We start from the raw sequence: 22,900 nt of genomic DNA on the forward strand, positions 1-22,900 counted from the left end.
ACTAAGTACAGTATTAAAGTAGCCTATCACTGTCATAGAACATCGTCGTCTATTCACTTTGATGATGCGATTTTTAATATACAAGAGATGCTTGCAAAGGTTAGTAGTTACTACAGTAGCTCATCAGAGTCAAATACAATTTTATCTTACGAATACTCAAGTCGCGATTGCAATTGAAAGGGCAAAGTAAAATTTCTAAAATATTGATAATTTTAGAGATGAAAATAATTTTTGTTGTACGTACTACAACCTAAGGCATTAGTAACTAAATTCTTCTACAATTTATTGACGTACATATGAGTAATTATCGTGAAAAGGGGCTACATAGACAGCAAGATACCCGTTATATGTGGTCATTGTAAACGATACAGTATCATCAAATCTCATTCGTTGCAATGACGTACGACTCAATAAACAAAGCACGGTACCCCAAGCGACAGACGAGTACTATCACAGTACTACATATGACAAAACATCAGTTACCGTCCATTGATGATTTAATATAGAACTATGCAACAATAAATCAGAAATGAAGTCTTTTCAACCTATGAAGGTATTGAATAGTCATTACCATATAAGCATACAGCGATAAGAAATCACAGCAAAGCGATCTAATAGTTAATTTTTTTCTTTAACAAAGTGTTAAACCTGCCATGATGCAACAAGTTTGCTCTTGAGAATAGGAACTTAATAAACCCTCACTGGTATAAGAGGTATTTTTCCGAAGTATGTACCATTAACCGAATTTACCAAAACTTCTAAGCATATCAATTATTGCGACAAGTATATCAAATAGCATAGATAGCATAGCATGTCCAGTAGTTCGATTGTAACACTATAAATTTATTAGGATTGACAGTCTACATTTTCATTTGTCTTTGCAGTGTTGTCACCTGCAGGACTCTCTACATCCATTGCCTCGGGCTCCTCGGCATTCGATTTGTCCTCAGTCCTTTTCTGCGTATCGTTTTGACCTTTTGCCTTTTCTGGTTCTTTATCTTTGGGTGGACTAGGCTTCTTCTTATCTAGTACTGAAGTTGCTAATTTGGATAGTCCCTGTGATAGAAAGTGATTATCGCTATCAGTATTGGCAATTTGGATAAGTTATTTGATTTATCACCCAACTACCTAACGGTAATGTAGACTCTTTAAATTATATTACACAATGTGTAAAAATGATTCATATATTCATCTGTAATCTGAAATCTAAAAGCCATGTTACATACCTTTGCTTTTTCTTCAACTTCCTTGGTTAGAACAGTTGGATTATCGTACTTCTTTTTCTGTCGAAGGGCACCTATCTGCTTGTCTGCCCATTGTTGTACAGAGGCGGCTTCTTCTCGTAATTTGTCTACTTCTTTAGGATCAAGATGTGAATAGATTTCCTCCTACAAAGTAATTAGTTACATAGGAATTAAATATCTAATCTACAGTACAAGGCAATCATCGTAAGAGCATAGAGTACCTTATTATCAAAGCGATTTATTTCTTTCCTTGTCCGCATCGTAATACGTAGTAAATCTTGCATAGCTGCATCAATTGTCTGACTTTCTCGATATCGTAATAGGATAGGATTACCAAGTTTCTACAGATAATGTATCATAATTGAAACGATAAAAGATTTATATTTATTACGATCCATCATGAATTGAAACCATGTATTAAACTTTTAACGACGTCCAATTTACGTATTTGCAATTGTCATTAAATAATTACAACGATTATTACCTTCAACTCTTCCAATTTATTCGTGTAAGCACTTTTCTCAGCGTCCTCGCCATCTTCGTATAACCAATTTTCAGCGTCATCTAGTTTTCGTGAAAAAGCTTCACGGTCCTTCAAGAATATTTCGAATACAGTATAAGCTTAATATAATTACAAAATCTCAGAAAAAGATATTTCCTTACTTCCTCTGAAATAAATTCGCTAAGTTGTTCATAAATTTTTCCTCGCATATCGTATACATATTCCTCAACACTATTTCTAGCATCCGCTCTTAATTTTTCTTTGCGTTCATTTTCTTGAATTTCGAGCTGTTAAATATATCATCAAAATAAAGACAGTTAGAAACTACTAAAAAGTCTTATTCTGAAAGAATGCAATGGTAACTAGACTGTAACTGACCTCCTTTTCAATCGCTCTTTCAAGAGCAGTATTACTCATGGAGAATGTTAGACCATGTTCAAAAGGTACCTTGGTAGATTTTTTAACATGCTTTGGCTTACTTTTACTTTCCTTGCCTTGCTTTTGAGAGTTGACATCATCTGACGCCTATCGCACACATTTTTATTAGACACAACATTTACAACCGCTTTATTAAGAAATTATGAATTAACAAGTGCTGGGCACCTTATCATCCGTTTTTTTAGCATCATCGCACTCCATTTTTTCACTTTGATCAGGAGTTTCCTCTTTCGCTTTACCGGTAGATGCTTCAGCCTCAGTTTCTGCAGCAGGTGCTGGCAACTTTTCTTCTAATGTAATTTCCTCTAAACTGAGGATTCTATGATCATCAAGGCGAAATCTTATCTTAACAGATGGTGAATCCGTCTCAGCATCAGGAACATGAACCTGATTACGTGCTGTAATGAAGATTCAATAAACATTACTGTAACATCATACAACGGTAATCACATTTAATATGTGCGAAGTTAGATATTATAAAAGACATACTAATATTAATTTGGTTATTGATTATTTCTTCCGGATATTGATAAAAAGTATTTAGCGGAAAGTCTCCCTTCACGGCTTTAGGTAATGTAATAGATTTAAGGCAAGGAAAAAGTGCATCTCCGGCTACTAGTCTGTAAATAATATTGGCTGAATTACATGAAATCAAATTCCAATGAGCACACTATATTCAAATATTTATAATACGTACTGGAAAGGATTAGAGTTTCCCCAAATAAAGTGCACATCATACATTGCTTTGTCTGCAATAGCGAACTGACGACGTCTAACTTTAGGCGATAATATTGCGCACTAAAATGAATAGTCAACATTGCATAGAAGATAGATATTAGCTAATTACTCTTATAATATGGTATTTACAAAATACATGTTAGGTTGTTAATCGATCGATTAAATTAAAAATATACTATAAACGAATGTATAACGGACTTGCAGTGCGCATCCTTTAGCTACAGCTTCGTCTTGATTTAAAGTCGTGCTAATTTCCTGGCCAAAAAATGTTTGTAAAGCTTGCTTAACAGCCGGTATACGTGTCGATCCTCCGACAATTTCTATACTAGCAATTTCCTGGGCAGTAATCTTCGCATTTGCCAAAGCTTTATTGAGAGCTACAGGTATTTTATCGAATAAGTCTTGACATAATTCCTCCATATCAGCTCTAAGTTATCAATTACAAAATTTTATATCAATTAAACGAATGATGTCTTGTTAAAATTAAATCATACATTTATCAATATACCTTTTCATTCTACCGCTAACGTCTCTATCATTCATGAGACATTCAATATTCATAGGAATCTCAGTAGTATTAGCGCTCATCAATTTTTTTAGTTTTTCACATTCTGATAATAAACGTAGCTTAGCCTTTGGTTTCTCATTAATGTCTAATCGATATTTAACCTACAATAGTGATATAAAAATTCATATTTTTATTACTAAGAACGTGTACAATTATCATGTCCCCCCCAAAAATTTTATAAATAGTATTACTAACTTTGAAAACTTCGATAAAGTGCTGTAAAAGTCTGTAGTCTATCTCTCGACCACCCAAAGTATGATCGGCAACAGAGGAAAGAATTTTAACGCTTTCTTTCTTTAATGCGCAAATGGAGACTTGAAATCCTGTATAGCCCATATCTACAAATGCTACATTTTTGGCCGTTTCACTGTCCGCATTTGGTAGATCAGATTTGTAGAAACCATAAGCCAGAGCAGCTATTATAAATTTACATTCCAAGGTTATTATTGAATAATAAAATACAATACTAAAGCCCCTTCATCTTTAAATCTAGCGCGATCTACCTGCAGTGGTATCATTCAACAGTCGCAAACAATTTAATCCAGCTATTCGAGCTGCATCCAACACTTGCCTCCTTTGAGAGTCAGCAAAGTAAATAGGAATCTAACGCATTTTAAGAACATTAAATTGGATGTTACTGTACGACATCTAAAGAAACGATTGACTCTATTGAAAGCTATTAAAACCTGCATACCGAAATTACACAGTCTGTTACTTTAGACTGTAATGCTGTTTCTGCGACATTTTTTAGTTTCGTTAGCATAGCAACAATTAGTTCCAATGGTGTAAAGATATGTTCTTCATCTAAGTATCGCACCTGAAAGTACACTGATTGTCAGTCCATTCTGTGTTATAATAATATCGTAATTTATTAAATTTTTCGATGAATGTTTAACTCCATCTAAAACTTAAGCACGATATTATTATCTCCTATATTTAGTATGCATTCTATTCATAATATGAAGTATCCTACCTTGTAACCTATTTCGTTGTTATCAGTTTTAACAAATTCATTAATTAAATTGCTCATTTCAGTTTGAGCGAGTGGATGATCATAACTGAGGCCGAGCAATCTCTTAAAGCCAAAGGTCGTATTCTTCAGATTGGTGATAGCCTAAGATCAATTTCGGGGGGCCAAATATAAATTAATCTTTCATTCAAGTAAGGTAATAATTATTTATTACATGCAATAATATTAACAAGTGGAGTCAATATATTGACAAGATATTTATCAAAAAGGCTAAAATTAACATGCTACTACAAAATCAATATCTACGATAATGAAATTTATAAATACGACTAATTGTTGAATGCATCATATTTCCTAATTTAATTTTATATTTGAAGATAGATAACGTAGTGATATGACTACATTTAACACATGGACGTGTCATTTATCCTATAGTATATAGGGATCGATCAAGTTTTACCTGATTCTTGGCAGAGGTACCAGCACATCGAAGTCGTTGACCGAACGATACATAAGATCTGCATAATATAGTGATACAATTGAAATATTCATTTTGTTAATGGCGATAACGTTGAGGGCTTATAACTGCATAAATAATAGTTAGATTCTATGGATGCGTAAAGTATTTGAATAATCCAGCAGTAAAGGTAACAATGATTAATTCTAAGTTGCTGCGTTGAATAAAATAATTCCTTTGCAAATATTTGACTTGACGGACTGAATTAACTACTGCTAAGGAAATTGTTGTCCAGAGTAGACAAGCCATTTTTACTTACTACAGCATCTGCACGGTATATCATGTTATCTTATACAGTAGTAAGTACTCGAAGAGCAGAGCAATCAGAATTCATCTTATTGTACCCTTTTTTTATAGTATTTCTAAACTATTAGAACAGTAAAGCTTGCAACAGATACTACATTACCGTACAGCAGAGCGAAATTAGCATACGCCTTGAAAGGTTATTACAACTCGTTCCTGACTATCGATGCAATCCATCCATGATCCATGCAGTACTGGTATATCATTGAATACGCTACGATGCAAACGGACACAATCGACTACTGTAGTATCAAAGGTATACAATAGTAATTTCAATTTTGTCCATTACTCCTCCACTACAGGCATGGTTTCACTTCATTCCCATTCGTCATAATGAAATACTATACAGTATATATATATAAGAAATGGGGTACTACTTACCCGGTGGATCGATCGCTATATTCGTTAGTAACTGTTTCAATGACACCGCCGGTAGCAACTGCTACATAACAAGATTGGCTTCCCAAGTCAAATCCCACTACGGACATGATTGATCAATTCCTGAAAGATTAGCAAATATGAAAAGAATGAAAAAATAGACCATCACAAGCCGATTCAATCGATTTAATGGACATTTATTCACCTAACTTCATTGCTAATGTATTGCATAATGTACACTTTGGATTGACTGAATAAGAAAGAAATGAGCTAATAGAATTTCTCTCCTCCACTACTACTGCTATTGAATGGATATTCACGTTGACTCCTATTCTATAGTACGCTATCATGGCCATGGTAAAGGACAAACAGTGTATTACCTATTATTTCCAAGCTGGTATGCAAAAGATAGAAAATTACAAGTAGAAGGGGATGTGTATCGTCCTCTTTGTCAAGAGTGAAAGCCAGTAAGAAGTAATTGCTTGGATCGCTTTGGACTTTTAATCGTTCTATCTATCTAAAGCCAAGGCTAGAAGAATGTTCTCGAAATTGCACGAGACTCACTGGCCGCTATCATTTTTGAAACCTTTCTACAGTACTTACTATTCAGGTTACAGTCCATGTGTCGTCAATCACTCGTGGTGCCTTCCACCACGAGTGCACTTCTAAATAAAGGCACAATAATCACGGACAGTGTACAGTACAGTACCGAGGCGTACCGTACAGTACAGTACAGTAGGCAAGCAATTGAAATGCAATCTCCACATTTCTAGTCTACAGTACTGTACAGTACAGTTACTGAAATGTCATTTCAGGTCCGTCTTTTAGACTGTTTTTCTGTCCGTGGCCGTACCTGCTTTACTATACTGTACAGTTGTCACAAACTTATGTTGCGAACTACTACACTAAACTAATAGATTACTTATGCCTTGCTCCACTACACCTGGAGATCTACTGTATGGTAGTTCTTTACTACTTTCGGCCATTTACCAATATGATCCATTAGCTAAATACTGACAAAATCTATTTAATTAGCAAGTACGGTGCTTTGCTCCGTAACAACAGTGTACAGTACAGTACCTTTATATCTCATACGTAATGCAGTACTGAAGAAGACCTACAGTATGTACTGTACTGTATACTGTACCTGATACAGTAGAGAACAATATACAGTACTGCACAGTACAGTACTGTACAGTAATGTACTGTACACTGTACTGTAGGTCTTCTTGAGCACACTGTACTGTAAACGGATGCCTGGAAGCCTGGAACCTCTCAGAAGTCCCTACTGATACTGATACCATACTGTATGATTCGAGGAATTTCCAGCAAAGTAACCCAACATTGGAAGATACACGATTGTAGTTTTTAACAACAACCCTAAATACGGAGGGACTTCGAAAAGGAAATTCAAACTCCCGACTGCGTACAGCAATTTCTAGGTAGAGCTGAGACTTCACTTCCTTTTTCCTTTCCCTAGGACTACAACTTTCCATCATCCTTTCATTACACTTTCACCAGGAATGTTACGCATATAATGACGATCATTGCTAGTTGCAGAGGTAGCTCTTACTAAACTGACTGTAGCCAAACTATCCAAACTATTACAGCAAAACTCATCATTTAGATACTCTTAGCAACACAATCATATCTTGCCAATGAACTCGCAACATCAGTTCCAAATTATTTATCGTGCGATCTATGGTATTCATAATTGCCGCGTCTGATTAAGGCGTCACAATACAAATCTCACAGTTTTCCATATTGAGCGGAGCAGAGTCTGTTGATCCCTTGAAATCGAACAGGTTCACTACAGTATAGAGAATTATAGATATTGCAATAGAATTGCTATGATACGTACTGTAATCATCTCTACCAATAGTCACTTCTACACAAACTGCAATGTAATAACGTACAAGTTAAAACTATTCTGTCTAGAGATAATAACCGTAAACTCTTATTTTAGAGCAGAGGGACAACTCGGAGCTTTATTAAGCTGAGCAGATTAACAAATCCATTTATCATCATGACTCAGAATAGGATACAATATTACCGCAGAATGCTACTCTGATAAAAGATAAATATTACCGTAATAGCATAACACATGTTTCTTTCCCGTACAACCAAATATTGAAACATCTAATTGGTTACCTTACATCATAATTTCACACTTCCTTTAGACGTGATATAAAATCAGTCAAAATAATTAACGGCTAAATCTTATAGTGATCAATAGAACATATATATACTGTACATTTCAAAGTACTGAAATTGCAGCCATAGTAATATAGTATGTACAGATTTGAAATGTAATGATACGCAATTGATTTGCCTTAAAATTGAGACATCAAAACTTTGAAATTATACATCCAATATACCAAGTATTCATGGTATAAAGTTACTGAAAGCCTTATGACGAAATCCAATAATACAATTCCTATCATAAGACTACCAATTCTGTCAGTTTTACACAGAAAGATGCCATAATTAAGCACAGCATGGTATACAAATCACTGACGGAAATAATGACAATAAAAAGAAAAATATCAACAATCCAAAGCAGCAACGACCGTATGATGCTACTCCAAAACGATAACGGTTGTAGGTTAAAAAAGAGTTTGTCGATTGTAAATTAAGTAACACAAGCAACTCATAATCACAAAGAATAATGAAAAAATTATTACATTTAAACGGCTTCGAATACATTTGGCTTCGCTTTCCACCCGATCTAAAGTACCTTTTACATTTCCGACCTATACTCGTATGTTGAAAAATCATCCAATTATAAAAGATAACCAATAATCCCCTAGATGTTACTAATGGCGATAATAGTAGCTAATCTACGGTATTTTATTGGTAAAAATTATTTTCTTATAAATACCTGGGTCGTAAGATGAACAATTAAATTCTTCATTTCAACAATATCGTCTGATTCTGTCGCTAGAAAGCTATCTTCCATACCTTTGGATAGAGTAAATCGACACAATAGTCTAAAAATAGTACAAAATTTAAAGTAATACCATAGTTAAACATGACTGTCAGTAATAAATTTGTAAGCTACTGTAATTACTTGATCTATTTCATTTTTAATTTTAATAAATATCTCCGTGATACATAATGGTTAAGTATACGACCTATGTTCCATAATATTACTAGGCAAGACCGATTTCCACCACGATGTTACATCACCTCCCATATTCTTACTAGATAAGGCAGTCGACAATATAAGAAATTTGTCTCTTATTACCAAATGAGAGCGACCTATTATATTAATCAGTTGTTATCAGTCCGTAAATCATAGGCGTGGAATCGTTGGAATTTTGACAAATTATACATATTATCAATCGTACGCGTATATTAGTCACATTTGCAATACCGGGTAAAAGAGTGATATTTATAGTAGCTGATGATTTAGGACGGATTAGCCCTACACTCGGTCTAACTTTATAGTTTCCTGGAGAAGTAGTTTTTATCTGTAATAAGTAATAATCAGTAAAATTATACTTCGTTAATTCGACAAGCAGTTAGCTTATTTACATCACCTTAAAAGCAACGGGCTGCGTTGATAGATTGGTTAAAGTTACGCATTCTTTAACTTCTTCTTTATTGGGAGTGGTCGCTCCCATGAAGATAATCTCATCTAAAGGACTTGAAAAACATAACAGTAATGAAAGACTACACTTGAAAATACTATTTATAAAATGGTAAGTTTCCTTACTTAATAGCTAATAAAATACCAACAGCTGATACTGGTGAAGAAGGAAACCCTGGTGACTCAATTACTGGCCTAGATCTTTGCCGCAACGTATTTGGCTAAGGTAAAGTAAAAATGTTGTAATAATGCTTCAGTATTATATTTTATAGCGTTTAACCTGGACAAAAAATTCATATAAGATATTTTAACCGGAATTATCTTCAATATTAGTAGATTTAAAAATTATTCTCAAGATCATACCGATTCATTCACTACTTCAATTCCCGGCTGAAGATTCTCAATCGTTTTCTCTTGCTCCTCCTAACAAGAACTTTAATTAATTACGCAAATATGATATCAAAGTTATACAGATAACTATTAAATACCAGTGCAGTCTCCGAGTTCTGAGGCATAACTATTTCTTCAACATTGTCATTGAAATGGACCTATTGGCGTTTATGAAGTTAATTTCAATGCTTTCGCATTTACATAACCTTCAAGCAGTTACCCATTAATAAAATCTCTTACATGTCGCTTTCGCTTTTCTTCTTCATGACTGCTCATGTCCTCTTCCACATTACCATTAGTTACCTCCACTGAGTCAGTGGTTGAGATGGCATCATCGTAAAGCCTCAATGATTAAACAATAACATTATTAATGGGTATTAAATTTACTCGTATTAATGTATGTTAAATTTAAAGCATACTCTTCATCCTCTTCCACAAAATTACAATTTAAAATTGCCGAGGAATATTCATAACAATCCTTGTTTACAAACAAAGAAATAAAATCATGTAATGCAATATAATAAGTAATGTAATGGAATCCTATTTTTGATTGAAAAAATCAACTAAATTGTAAACCTTTCCTCCTAAGTGACTAAGTAGTTGGTCTTCGTTTACGAAATTTTTTATTTCGTTCTTTTTTATAACTCTAAATAATTAATAGCTATAGCGTTAATCTATGACAATTATGGAGGTGACATATTTACTTTGCTTACTTGATTATCTCTAAAGCTTCCTTACTTAACCATGTCTTTATTATTTTCCATGCAGCTACAAAAGAAAATTTCGGGAAAACGTTGGTATAAATCATAATCACTTAGTAATTATGCGTTGAGTTTATCCATTGTCAGTGTAAGAAAGAACGAGATAAATGTACTCTGCGTTCACTTACCATTTAATGTCCATGGCAATTCCAAAATTACTAAAACTCCTAAAGGACGCAAACAAAATTAAATAATAATTAAGCAAGCTAGTGCATACCTAAATACGATATGAAATAGTAACAGCTAACTATGACTTGTGTAAATTGAATGCTACGAAAAATCAAGCAATCCATGGTACTATAAAAAATAATACAAAGGTGCTGCTATTTGTTTACGATTGCCACATGAAAACTACATTAGATTGCTAAAAGAAAACTGTCAAATAACTATAGTATAAACCTTCTAAATTAAATATTTGCATAGATTTCTCCATATTTAAAGAAATTAATACATTACCTAATAACCCAGGATAATAATTTTCAAAGCAACTGATAACGAATTTTACAAACTGCATATCCTAGATTTAAATAGACAGCATTATCGACTTATTATTCTCGTCATATAATAACAGATTTAATTAGAATTATTGCAATCATCGAAACCTAAATTAACTTGCATATAGTATTAGCCTAGTAACATTAAATTACCAAATTAGTTAGGCCAGATCCAGTCATATCGAATAAGCACATTATTTTTTTCTTGTATTGAAATTGGCGATACTTGATATAAAAAAAATAAAGTCGAAAGTTATATAGATATTTACTGGTATTATCAACTAGCACCATCTCAGCTATCGATAGTCCTGTCAAACAACATTATGACTAAAGAACTTCAGCTATATCAAATATTTAACGAACCAGCTTTTCCATTAAATACACAAATAATTGCTTGCCACCCGCATGAGCCACCGTGTCCTTCTGGTGCTTCCTTCCGCTAAATACTAATATCGGCCTCCCGTTTTTATCATGATTGCGCACGAATAATACACCAGCTTGAATTACGCCGGTATTAATGGACTCGGTAGTAATATCTATTGGAAAATGATATTTTTAAGACAGATAGACAGGCTATCAAAATTTTTCTACTAAAATCATAATATCTGCATTGAAAATAATTCTAAACTACACATACAAGGGATACATAGACGAAAATAGAATCATGTGAATATAGCTATATAAAAATAATTATACTCCTGACAATTTAGAAATATTAAAATCTTTAATCGACTGAAAATATGTGAAATAAACCTCGGGCCTCAGCTACCAGATAAATGTATAACAAATTTTACTAACCGTTAACTTTAAATTCCAATCTCCATTTTAAGCAGCTTCGCTATTGATCAGATTCAGAGTAAAGAATTAAAATGTTATTTATTATTATGAAAAATCCTGCTTTAAATCTAGCAATTCTTCAATACTACATATATAAAAAGTTTACTATTAAAATATATGTAAAATTTCTCTATCAATAGCAGCTAACCGTACGGCCTATTCGATACTTACTAATAATTCTAGCGATTTTTGTTTATCACCACGTTTAATTTCAACAAAGTTTGCAATAAACTTGTCGCTACAAACGTGAATAAAGTCCCTTTGATCGTATAATCCATTTGTTACTTCAGCTATAGAGTTAGTCAGTGAAAGATGAAATTCAGAGTTTAGCTACTGAAACAAAGCATCACCACAAAATAGAATGGACAGAATTTACATATATATCATAAAGTACTGAAGTAAATATTTTGAAATATTGCTTGTATGTCGTAGGTGTTTTAATTCCGACATTGCTCAATTTTAGTGAGGCTATACTTTACTAAAGATTTGCAAGTTTAACACAAATACCTATCTTTATCATAAAAATCTACTATTCACCGCAATGTAAGGTTAACATGAGCTGAAGATCTACAAACTCGATATCACAAGTTTACTTCTAGTACTCATGGAAATATTATATCAATACCATAGTGCATGTTCTATGTTATCATTCAATAATGTCTGCAGCGTAAAGCAACATTAGCTATAAAAATCTTCACTTCATGTATGTGATTGCAGTAGAATATCTGAGATAGTAAATAACGTAGCATGAACCATAATGTTGAAAATATACAACTTTATAGTAATTTCGATGGTTAATTGGCCAATATATCGATAATACTGTACTGTATATACTCGTATATATACAATAAATGAAACAGGAGAAAGATTGTACCTTAGTTAGCCTGGATTAATAATATATATAATTACCCAAATAGTAGTTTGTTATATACTCATATTTAAAGATGGAGTAAGGTTTAAGTTTATAGCGATATTATTTGGTGTTACAAGATGTATGCGATACATCTTGTAATACCTATCTGATATACACATTATTCATGAGTATATGGTATTTCAATCAAACTTAGTTACTTTAATTTATACATGGGTAACATATTGTTTGCTCACTTGTTAAGTGATCTAGAATAGAAATAATTTCTTCATAAAAAATTAGCTACAGCAGTACTTTACAGTATATTTGACACCAATTTTTCATGCTGGAGTGAATTCATACTTACACCATATTATCATAGTACGGATAGCTTTTTAATTATTTTTGTACTTGCTGTTACTACACTATTTCGTTTAGTCGAAAGTACTGTCGAAGTTCTTCATAGGTATACTGGTATATCATAATACAACCGTTAAAAATCAACGTATATATATACAACGTTATGCAGTAATTGTCATGAAACTATAAATTGTATGTAATCTACTAGGGACTACAGCGTTGGACTCTCTACTGTTAATCATCAATCATTCCATTCTATACAGCACGAATTGAGTGATATACGGTATTGGTAGTAGTACTGTAATGTGCAACAGATTAATGGTATTTTTAGTAATGTATCGCTAGTCAATAAACATTGAATACTGTTATTATTAGCCCATTTGGTTGCTAAAATACTGCATCATCGTGAGCTTATAGCAGATCAGTATCTGTGGGTAATACTGTCTTCCAATAGTATTGCATACTAGCGAGGCTTAATCGTTTGGACAGCTATGAGGTTTAGTAATGATACGTATATCACATTAGCAAGTACCAGGTAGAATAATACCGCCAAGGACAAAGCTTGTTATGGGATCGAGCACTTAATAATTAATAATTAACCGAAGGAATACACTGTCGTGCTTTACTATCTATTTCATCTCTTCTACCTATTTACCATTCGTATCCGTACCAGCAGCATACTCGTATTGCATTGCGATCCCATTAAAAGCAACTTTCTAAACTACTGTAGATCGTATCAAGCTAACTGCTCATACGCATATATTGCAGACACGAATTAGTAATGCGGACGACATATTGTTTATACTTTAGATCTAAGTATTCAATATAATAATGGTGATGAAAAGCGACAAGCAATAGCTAAAATTTTATGTACTGTATTTGAAATAGTGTAGAATATCGAGATTGTAAAGAGACTATCAAAAATGGTCTTGCAATAAGTAAATATTAAGTAAAAAAACTGAAAACTTTCTATTAACAACTACAATATGGGCATATTGCTAGGCTTGAAAGTAAACATAGCAGATGAACAGTATCGTATCATAACTTGTATAATCAAACTATCGATTGTTCATGCAGTACATCTGTGCTTCATGACATCTTGAGAGTTACATTGATATCAAAGGTGATGGTATAATGTGTAAATATTAACTAAAAGTAGTGAAAGTTTCCATCAACAAATTTCTAGTAAACTGACATGGTTGAAGTCGATGATGGACTAGAATAGCAACTGATAGAAAATATAATTTTGTAACAGTACTACAAAAGTCCATTTCAACGAGTTGGCGTTGACGATTACTTGAGAAGTGTTAGCCTAGTGTGAGCAATCCAAATGGTAATTACTGTACCTGAGGACTGATGCAGTAGTGTAAATACTAGGAAAACTACGATCGCGTATATTCTATGTCAAGTATTTACTATGATTACGAGTATCATTGCAATCTGCAATCCGTAGCTAATTCCCAAATATCCTTTTTCTTGATTTAATTAGTGGCATAGTACAACATTGATTGCTAACTATCCGAGTATGCAATCACCAAGACAAACAAACGATCGTTTTGAGTAAAATCAACATTCGATCTACGTTTAACGCTATTCGATGATTAGGAGCATGAATGGATCAGTGCGTCTATAAGAAAATTATTATTCACGAATACGTGTGTTCGAAGTCTGCATTAGACGCTTTGAGTTAATTTATTATAGACGCTTACGCGTATATTGACGTTAAACAGAACCGACGATCGATTTAATAGCAATATCAATGAATTAAGAAGGCAATCAGTAAAATTCGTCAACACGACAGCATTAAGCAGGCAATCGCCGTAAAATATCATGCTACGATCTACTACAGTGTCCAAAAAATAGAGTAGTCGTCATTTTGCATATTAAAACTTCAATTAAGAACTAGCATGCATTGAAAGCCCAAATCTACGATTGCGTAGCGAAGCTAAAGCTTTGTCAATGGAGTTTTAAATTGATCATGTAGGCAATGGATGATTATCTTGTGATTGCAGTATACAGAATTTTAAAATCAGGGGCTATTACTACAAAACAGATTTCGTTTGTTGGCCATTCCTGATGAGATTTAACGTTGTAACTCGATGAAGATTAATACGTTATCATGATAATTCTGATACTCTCATGAGGATATCTCATTGCATTTTAAGACACGTCTGACAAAGATTATTGCGATAACATTGTATTTATATGGAAAGTAGATGTTACCGTCAAATTCAGCTAAAATATTCTCCTTGACACTTTTGACAACAGCATCCATTTAGCCTGCGCTACACGATTGGAAAGTTTGGGTTTGGATTTGAATTTGCTTTCAAACACTCAATTGTACAATAGATGACAGGATTGAACTGGATCATCAATTCCACTTGCGATTGATGATAGCGAACTGGATTATCGTCAACTGCTCAATTTGCTTTCTACGAGGTTGTAACAGCGCAATGATACTTGTAACTACTTGATTTTATTAGCCAGGCCTTATTCAACGATGAAAGTGATGCTTGTTGTTATTTTATGATGTCATCATCATTTGAGATCCTTTATTATAGCAATGTCTAGAGTACACAGTAAGGATCAAGAGAACCTAGATCATTATTATTCAGGTTCACAAGGCAAGTTGAATTTGACCGGTGAGGACTTTCGATAGAAACCATACTCGGTACTATGGCGGATATGATGTTGTTTTGTACACACTACTGTAGAATCTTTGTTTAACTTTGCCTCTTGTTTACCCCCCCACAAGCGAGGCTAACTTTGCTATACGCATTGATGTATCCTCTGGTTAATAATTCTTCGTGTAGCGCTGTGATTCTGCCGGTAAAAGCCACTCCACAATATATATTGTACTGTGCTGTACTGACGAAATTTCAGACGATTCATTGAAGGAGATTTTATCAACATATGCATCCATCTACTGTATTCATATTCAATCCTATCTGAAATGAATCGTATTCTTAACCAGCTTGATCAATCATGATAGCTAGCTCTCGTTTTGGAAATAATCGAAATCAATCCTATCCCCTAGGCTCTGGTATTGCACTATTAACGGTATAGCATGAGACTGTACGAATTTACTTTGATCTCTATCAAAGCATGCAGTCTGACGACTACCGCCTACTGAGCTATAATTATTAGTAATTCCTGTTTGTCTTAATACTCAAGGTGAAAATAGACGCAGCCATTTCCTTCATCGCACATACTGTAATACAGTTAACAATTGTATATCTAATTAACAAGAAGATGCTGTAGTCATCCACTAAATACCAATTAATATTGAGCTTTTGCGAACAGACACACAAAGAAAAATTGCCCCCCAATTTTTTAATATAGTAGATAGATACAGTAGATATGGTTAATATTCCAGTTAACCTCCATGTTTTTTGGACTGTGTCTTCTGGAGATGATCGTTCAGTAGAGTAAAAACCTTGGGGTCGATTATTTTGCTGGTCATTTCGAGCGTATCGTATGTCCGCTACCGTACACTATACTGTCTATGATTTTAGTGCAAATTTTGTACATGCCTTTCACTGGTAGAGTACCGAATGACAAGTTTACGGCATATAGTACTGTACATTACCGTCAGCCTACTGTATCATGCTGTACCTACCATATACACTCAACGTAGCGCCTATATTTTAAATGGTGAATTAGATATGCTGCTCTACAGTGGTATACACTGTACTGGACTGCAATCTTGGAACTGTAATTGTCCACAGTGTACAGTACACTGAGTACAGTACTGTACTGTTGTCGAGTACTAGTTGTGTACTGTACACAGTTGAAATGACCAGCAAAATTGTCTGGCTGCCGGTTAAATGTTATCGCTATACTGTACTGTACTGTACAGTACAATGTGCAGTACAGTACAGTATAAGCCTACAGTACTAAAAAGACACAACTGACGACGTGACGGACTGACAGAAAATCAATATACTCTACTGTAATATATAGTAAGCACTGGAGCTGCAGCAAGCGCAATTCCATAATCAGTTCGAGTCGATATCATCGAAAGAGAGAAATGGCTGGTGCTTTCCCTTCATTGCGCCCTAGTACTGTCGATGCCGCTTGGTATACTCTCAGTTTGAATTTATATGACTTAGAGACGATAGAAAGAGAAGAAAATAGGCTTATGGAGCAGGTAATACTGTATTCTTCAAATTATAAATGGATTTGCGTTCAGCAAGTCAAAGTGTTAATGCCGTTGTTAACAACAACACCATGATATCTTGTTAGTCATTCAAGGCGGAGATCTCTTCTGCTGTCGAAGTACTACAATCGCCATCGTAACACTGACTCGAGCTCAAATATCTGCGATAGAATAAATATTAGTTTCTAGTATCTTGTAATTATATTTTACTACCTATTGCTGAAACTTGTATAGCACTTTCAGCAACAGATAGTAAAATATACAGTACTTACAAGATGGCAGAGATTAATAAATAGCTTATTTATATTATTACACAAACTATCATGCTAAAGCACTATCCTACAGTATCTTGTACAACGAGTCCCTAATCTTGACTCGAAAATAAACTGTAGTCTGTAGTAGTAGTCAAGGCGATGATGATACTACAAGCAATAGCAATATTTTTGCACAGTAACTCATGCTAACCTATAACTTAACTTGATTCATTGTACACCGCGGTAGCCATTTATTCGTATTTGAAAGCTTTTAGTTATTATACGTATTGTAATAGATTCAGTTTAGTGTTTTGCTTGTGAAATTTCACCCGCCATAGATGCTTAGAATTATATCTATCATACAGTAATGTCTAGTAAGCAGTAAACATATTGTTAATGTCAAGCAACGTCTTCTTATAACATAATAGATGCAAGATATTGGTGCTGATTCCCAGGCGATTATGACTCAAGCCGGAGATGAAGATGACGAAGGAGATGTCAGTATCGCATGTGCTTTCAATTTCGATGATATCTAAATTGTAATTATTGGTGTACGCGTATACAGTAGTATTCAGACTTATCTACTGACAATGCGATTAATTATTCAGCCTAATCTATCCTTTCTTATCGACATTGACAGTGATAAATAAACTCAATACATTCATCATTAAATACCTTCAATTTGAATAGTTGTTCCATGTTACAATACGTGTATATAGAGAGCAGAAACGAATCATATCTTCTTTCTTGCATTCTTTTCAATAGATATACGATGACGATGACGAGAGCGAACAAGATGATGCTCAAATGAACGATGGTTTTGATACCATGGATGATGATAATGATGATAATTTTGATTAGGATCCATCAAAGTTAACGGACTACTGATCAAAATCTGAACATGAATGGATTATAGCAAAATTTCAAAGAATTTTATCATACATGCGTTAATGAAGCACTTTTCAACACTAACTGATTTTATAGTAAATGTCGTCTATCACCTGTCTATATATACACTCAGAAAATGTCATTCCTAGGTACTGTAATATACAATAATACTATACCGGATGCATAAAATGACAATCTTTAATCTCACTATTATAAATTGATTGATGACGTATTGCCTTTGAAATAGAAAATTTATTATTGCAATTTGCCAATCTTCATTATGAATAGATTTACGTATTAGAAGCGTAATTATTTAGAAAAAAATGAATGATTTACCCCAAAATATTATTACTATGACACGTAACTTAATTCAATGTTGTTGTATTTATAATAATGTTCAATTATTACAAGCCGTCTTCATGGAATGACGCTTGACATTGGTCCTATCGACCAAAGCTAGAAAAAGTTTCATGTTCGAGAAACATTAAAGCATTAAAAATGTATTCGTCTTTGTAAATATCGATAACCTTGCGGTCTTTATTGTTCTTATTGCGTATACGACAAAGTATAAATCAAACTTTTGGATAAGAGTAAGTACTAAGGAAAAAACACAACAATAATCTTGGGCATTTTTCGCTACGCTACCCTTATTCTTTAATGCTGTTTGAAATAGCATAATCGATGGTCTAAAAAGACATTATCCAGGATACGTCATTGCTTTTAGTGTCAACTCATTATAACTACTACCTAAACTAATATATGGTTCTATCACTCTTTAATTTATCCGTTAATGACAATTTTGCAAGGTGCTACCGCTAACAAGATTGGTTAGGATTAGCCAACAAAACTTAAAATTGGCTGTCCTTTCAATATTGTGAACTTAAAAAAATTAAAGTCTGCTATCATGATTAAATTGACTCTAATGAAATGATTAATGCTGTCGTTGTATATTCACAGCTAAGGCTGACGTAAGTTAAATACGTCATTTAAACAACTAGAATGGACGAGTGTTTTATAATCTACGTAAATAGCGAAAGATATTGATCACTATTCATGAACTAAATTCGTAAAATTAATATAAAAGTAAACATCATCAGCAAAATTTTATACCATAAGACCACTCATAGGCGTTCCGAAACATTTTTAGCCATGGCGATACATCAATAGATTGCTTCCAGTCATGCGGCACCCACGGCCATTGCCATAAATGTATGCAACGTTCAGGGTGAGGCATCATAGCTAAGTGGCGTCCATCACGAGAACATAAACCTGCTATTCCACAAGGTGACCCATTCGGATTGAATGGATATTCTTCAGTAGGTCGACCAGTACTATCGACATAACGAATTGGTGCAAGATTCAATTCCAACATATTCTTTAATATCTGGTCTGATGAGAACTTAGCGTAACCTTCAGCATGGGCAACCCAAATACCAAGTTGTGAGTTAGCCATTCCTTGCAGCATAATAGCAGGGCTATCCAAGATTTTAACGGTTGGAAAACGTGATTCAAATCGATTGGAGATATTTTCGGTGAAAGTTATACAACTAGCACTACCCATATTAAAATAATCGTCAGCCATAATTTCATCCATCGTATGAATATTTCCTATCCAGCCAAGGTGTGCCATCAGCTGACATCCATTGCAAACCCCTAAAGTAAACGTATCGAATCGATTTCTAAATTTGATCAACTTTCTACGTACGTTATCGTTCCAACCGATTGCAGCTGACCATCCTCGCGCTGAACCTAAAACATCAGCATAGCTAAACCCACCAACAAATACAATTCCACAAAAGCAATCTAAAGACATGGAACTTTCTTGCAAGTCACTAGTTATGATATCCCATACTTCAAACCCAACTAAATGTAACGCGGCTGCCATTTCTCTATCCCCATTGCTCCCCTCTTCTCGAACAACAGCAACGCGAAGCGAGTTAGTAGTCAATGGCCAAGCAATAGAATCATCAAGAGGTATTGGCTTAAAGGACAAGGAATAATTTGCATTTAAGCTGTGTAATAAATGCAATCTCTCAGATTGAACACACTGTGGATTAGCTTGTAATCGATCTAGCTCAAAACTTGTTTCTTCCCACATATCTCGTAACTTGGTCATGTCCATTGACAGTATAGAAGTTCCATCATTAAATATTTGAATCATTTTTTCTTTTATAGAGGATCCAATGACAAAATATTGAATATTATTTGATTTTAAATTGTCTATGACTTTAGCAACTTTACTTCCAGTCACTTCTACTACAATTCCTAACTCTTCGGCAAATAATATCTCAATAATGCTTTGTTTACTATAGTTTAGCAATGATCCGATATCCACTTTTATGCCACAGTTACCGGCAAATGCCATTTCTAATAATGTAGTAGCCAGTCCTCCATCGCTTACATCATGACCTGAAGAGCAAAGATTGTTTTTAAATAAAACTTGCAATTGATTCAAAGTTCTCTTAAAGTGATCCACATTCTCCAAGTCTGGAACTACATCTCCTATCTGCTGGAAAACTTGTGCTACCGCACTACCACCTAAGCGAAATTTTCCTTCACTGACATGAAGATAAATTATTTTATTCGTGTTATCATCATACTCTTTTAAATCGGGTGTTACTGTAGCCGTGATATCAGGGCAGCTACAGTAAGCTGAAATAACTAAAGTTCCAGGTGATTTGACAACGCACCCATCTACATCAGCTGCCATACTTAAAGAGTCTTTACCACCATCGATTGCTATCCCGATTAATTTCATAACTTGACACATTGCATGACAAGCTTGATATAATCGAGCCCCTTCTCCTGGCATCTTAGCTGGCCACATCCAGTTAGCACTACATTTGATGTCCTTTAGCGACGATAACTGTGCAAAAACTATATTGGTCAATGCTTCACCAACCGTTAGACGAGCTCCTGCGGCTGGGTTAATAAACATTTTGAATGGCTGTTCACCGAGAGCGATTGCCGATCCCACAGTGTTGAAATGGGATAAAGCGACCACCCCTACATCAGCTAAAGGTGTATGTAGTGGTCCAACACATTGCTGTTGAGCAACTAAGCCGGTAACACTTCGATCCACCTATGACACAAATAGAGCAGAAAGCTTATTATAATTATATGCTGAAGTATGTACACCTAATAAATTCTACTCATAATGCTATATAATCAATCGCCTTGTTAGTAAGAAATCTTTTGCTTGCAACGGATGGTAATCGGAGAACACGTTCGAGTACGCTAGTTATTAAGAGCTCCTTATTTAATACCAAAGGAGTTAATTTCCCGTTGATTGTTTTTAATTCAAAGACCTATCAAGGCCAACAAATTCCCATGGATTAGTTTACATTTTTTTTATCGTTGCAAATTCAATTTCATAGTAATTTAATATTCTATCTAAAAACTATAGTGATCAAATAAATAATTATTTATTTTTATGGAGCTATTATTGCGAACGCAGCTTATTACTGATTAGTATAGATTGCTCTTCAAGTCATTTATCCAAGTTACTATCTTACTCTTGGATTATAAAATATGATACTGTATAAATCTCAGCCAATAGGGTACTAGCTGTAAGATTCATTACCTTTTGAGGGACAGAATCAAAGATATGACTTAATTTTAAGTGAACTGGATGATTCACTTGTTGATCTAGATTGCTATCAGGCTGCTGCATATCGTCCACTAATGTTATATAACCATTGCTAGTTACTTGTCCTACTATCGCCATAGGAAGTTTTTCTCGCTTACAAATTGCTTGAATAACATCTGGTTCTTGCGTAAGTAGAGCATTACTTTCTTGATACTCTGCACACCATATCTCTAATGCTGATAGGGTTTGATCTCCCTTAATAAATTTATTTAAGTAGATCTTTGCACCCTGAGGGTTAACAATTTCTTTCAAAACGTTACCTGTGATGTTCGTTAAAGGATAAGGATTTGCTATGTTAGTTTAACGTATTACTAGAAGAGAATTACACTAGATACCAAGAGATAGAGGTAGATGAAGTAAGAAATTAGCGTTTGTACTCTTCTAGAATACACTTATAAGAATTAAACTATTTATCTTATAGGATAATATTTACTATATACTTAATCTTTAATTATTTCTTGTTATTAACTATGCTATGTAACACCAATAGAAACTACTTACCATTGCCGCCAGCTCCTTGGTCGTGAATACTACAAATCGGATTGGTTGCTCCCAATTCAATACAACCTCGAACAACTCGATTTAATTTCTGGCCCATTTCTGCATCGCCTCTTTGTACTGCGCTGGTATCAATTTGGCCATCATTGCGCACCTTTAAAAAATTTGAATTGCATATTTCTTGACTACATGTTATTGCTACCCTCGTAGTTAGTAAGTGGCTACTTTAAAAAATTTTAAATTAGAATTCTATAATATAATGCCGACGTAATAGCCCAAAATATTTTCCTACTATTATGTATCAGTTCATATCAGAATTATAGCAATTTATTATTATAGCAACTATAGCAGTTTATTACATTACTGACTTTCTAAACTTGATAAAACTTCTAAATTGCAAATTATGTTTGAGTCAATAATATCGTGTAACTATGTATGAAATTACTATTTCTACTCTAACACATTGTTATTATCTACATATCTAATGTTAATTTGTAGCATGTAAATAGA

At 34.0% G+C, this 22,900-nt stretch overlaps 3 protein-coding genes across 3 annotated transcripts; all 3 read right to left on the bottom strand.

Annotated features, from left to right (window-relative positions):
* Positions 1-846: 846 nt before the first annotated feature.
* Positions 847-5,768, bottom strand: TRIADDRAFT_25019 (uncharacterized protein; the record flags this gene model as incomplete). The annotated part of the gene is made up of 17 exons (XM_002112771.1): positions 847-1,056; positions 1,227-1,388; positions 1,466-1,585; positions 1,729-1,836; positions 1,908-2,033; positions 2,125-2,244; positions 2,350-2,582; positions 2,674-2,804; positions 2,882-2,982; positions 3,121-3,349; positions 3,431-3,591; positions 3,686-3,906; positions 3,994-4,093; positions 4,185-4,307; positions 4,464-4,604; positions 4,921-4,978; positions 5,662-5,768. 17 exons carry the CDS (start codon positions 5,766-5,768, stop codon positions 847-849), a joined length of 2,451 nt encoding a protein of 816 aa, XP_002112807.1.
* A 1,939-nt stretch (positions 5,769-7,707) lies between these two features.
* Positions 7,708-12,764, bottom strand: TRIADDRAFT_56337 (uncharacterized protein; the record flags this gene model as incomplete). The annotated part of the gene is made up of 15 exons (XM_002112772.1): positions 7,708-7,725; positions 8,540-8,648; positions 8,793-8,919; positions 9,035-9,131; positions 9,201-9,306; positions 9,377-9,471; positions 9,739-9,798; positions 9,881-9,983; positions 10,354-10,408; positions 10,530-10,568; positions 10,858-10,918; positions 11,259-11,431; positions 11,694-11,733; positions 11,904-11,970; positions 12,748-12,764. 15 exons carry the CDS (start codon positions 12,762-12,764, stop codon positions 7,708-7,710), a joined length of 1,167 nt encoding a protein of 388 aa, XP_002112808.1.
* A 6,572-nt stretch (positions 12,765-19,336) lies between these two features.
* Positions 19,337-22,490, bottom strand: TRIADDRAFT_56338 (uncharacterized protein; the record flags this gene model as incomplete). The annotated part of the gene is made up of 4 exons (XM_002112773.1): positions 19,337-21,325; positions 21,510-21,551; positions 21,827-22,152; positions 22,394-22,490. The coding sequence occupies 4 exons, from the start codon at positions 22,488-22,490 to the stop codon at positions 19,337-19,339; spliced, it is 2,454 nt and encodes an 817-aa protein (XP_002112809.1).
* Between the last annotated feature and the right edge of the window lie 410 nt (positions 22,491-22,900).

The sequence above is a fragment of the Trichoplax adhaerens genome, genomic scaffold, assembly GCF_000150275.1.
Source record: "Trichoplax adhaerens TRIADscaffold_5 genomic scaffold, whole genome shotgun sequence".
NCBI classification, from domain to species: domain Eukaryota; kingdom Metazoa; phylum Placozoa; class Uniplacotomia; order Trichoplacea; family Trichoplacidae; genus Trichoplax; species Trichoplax adhaerens.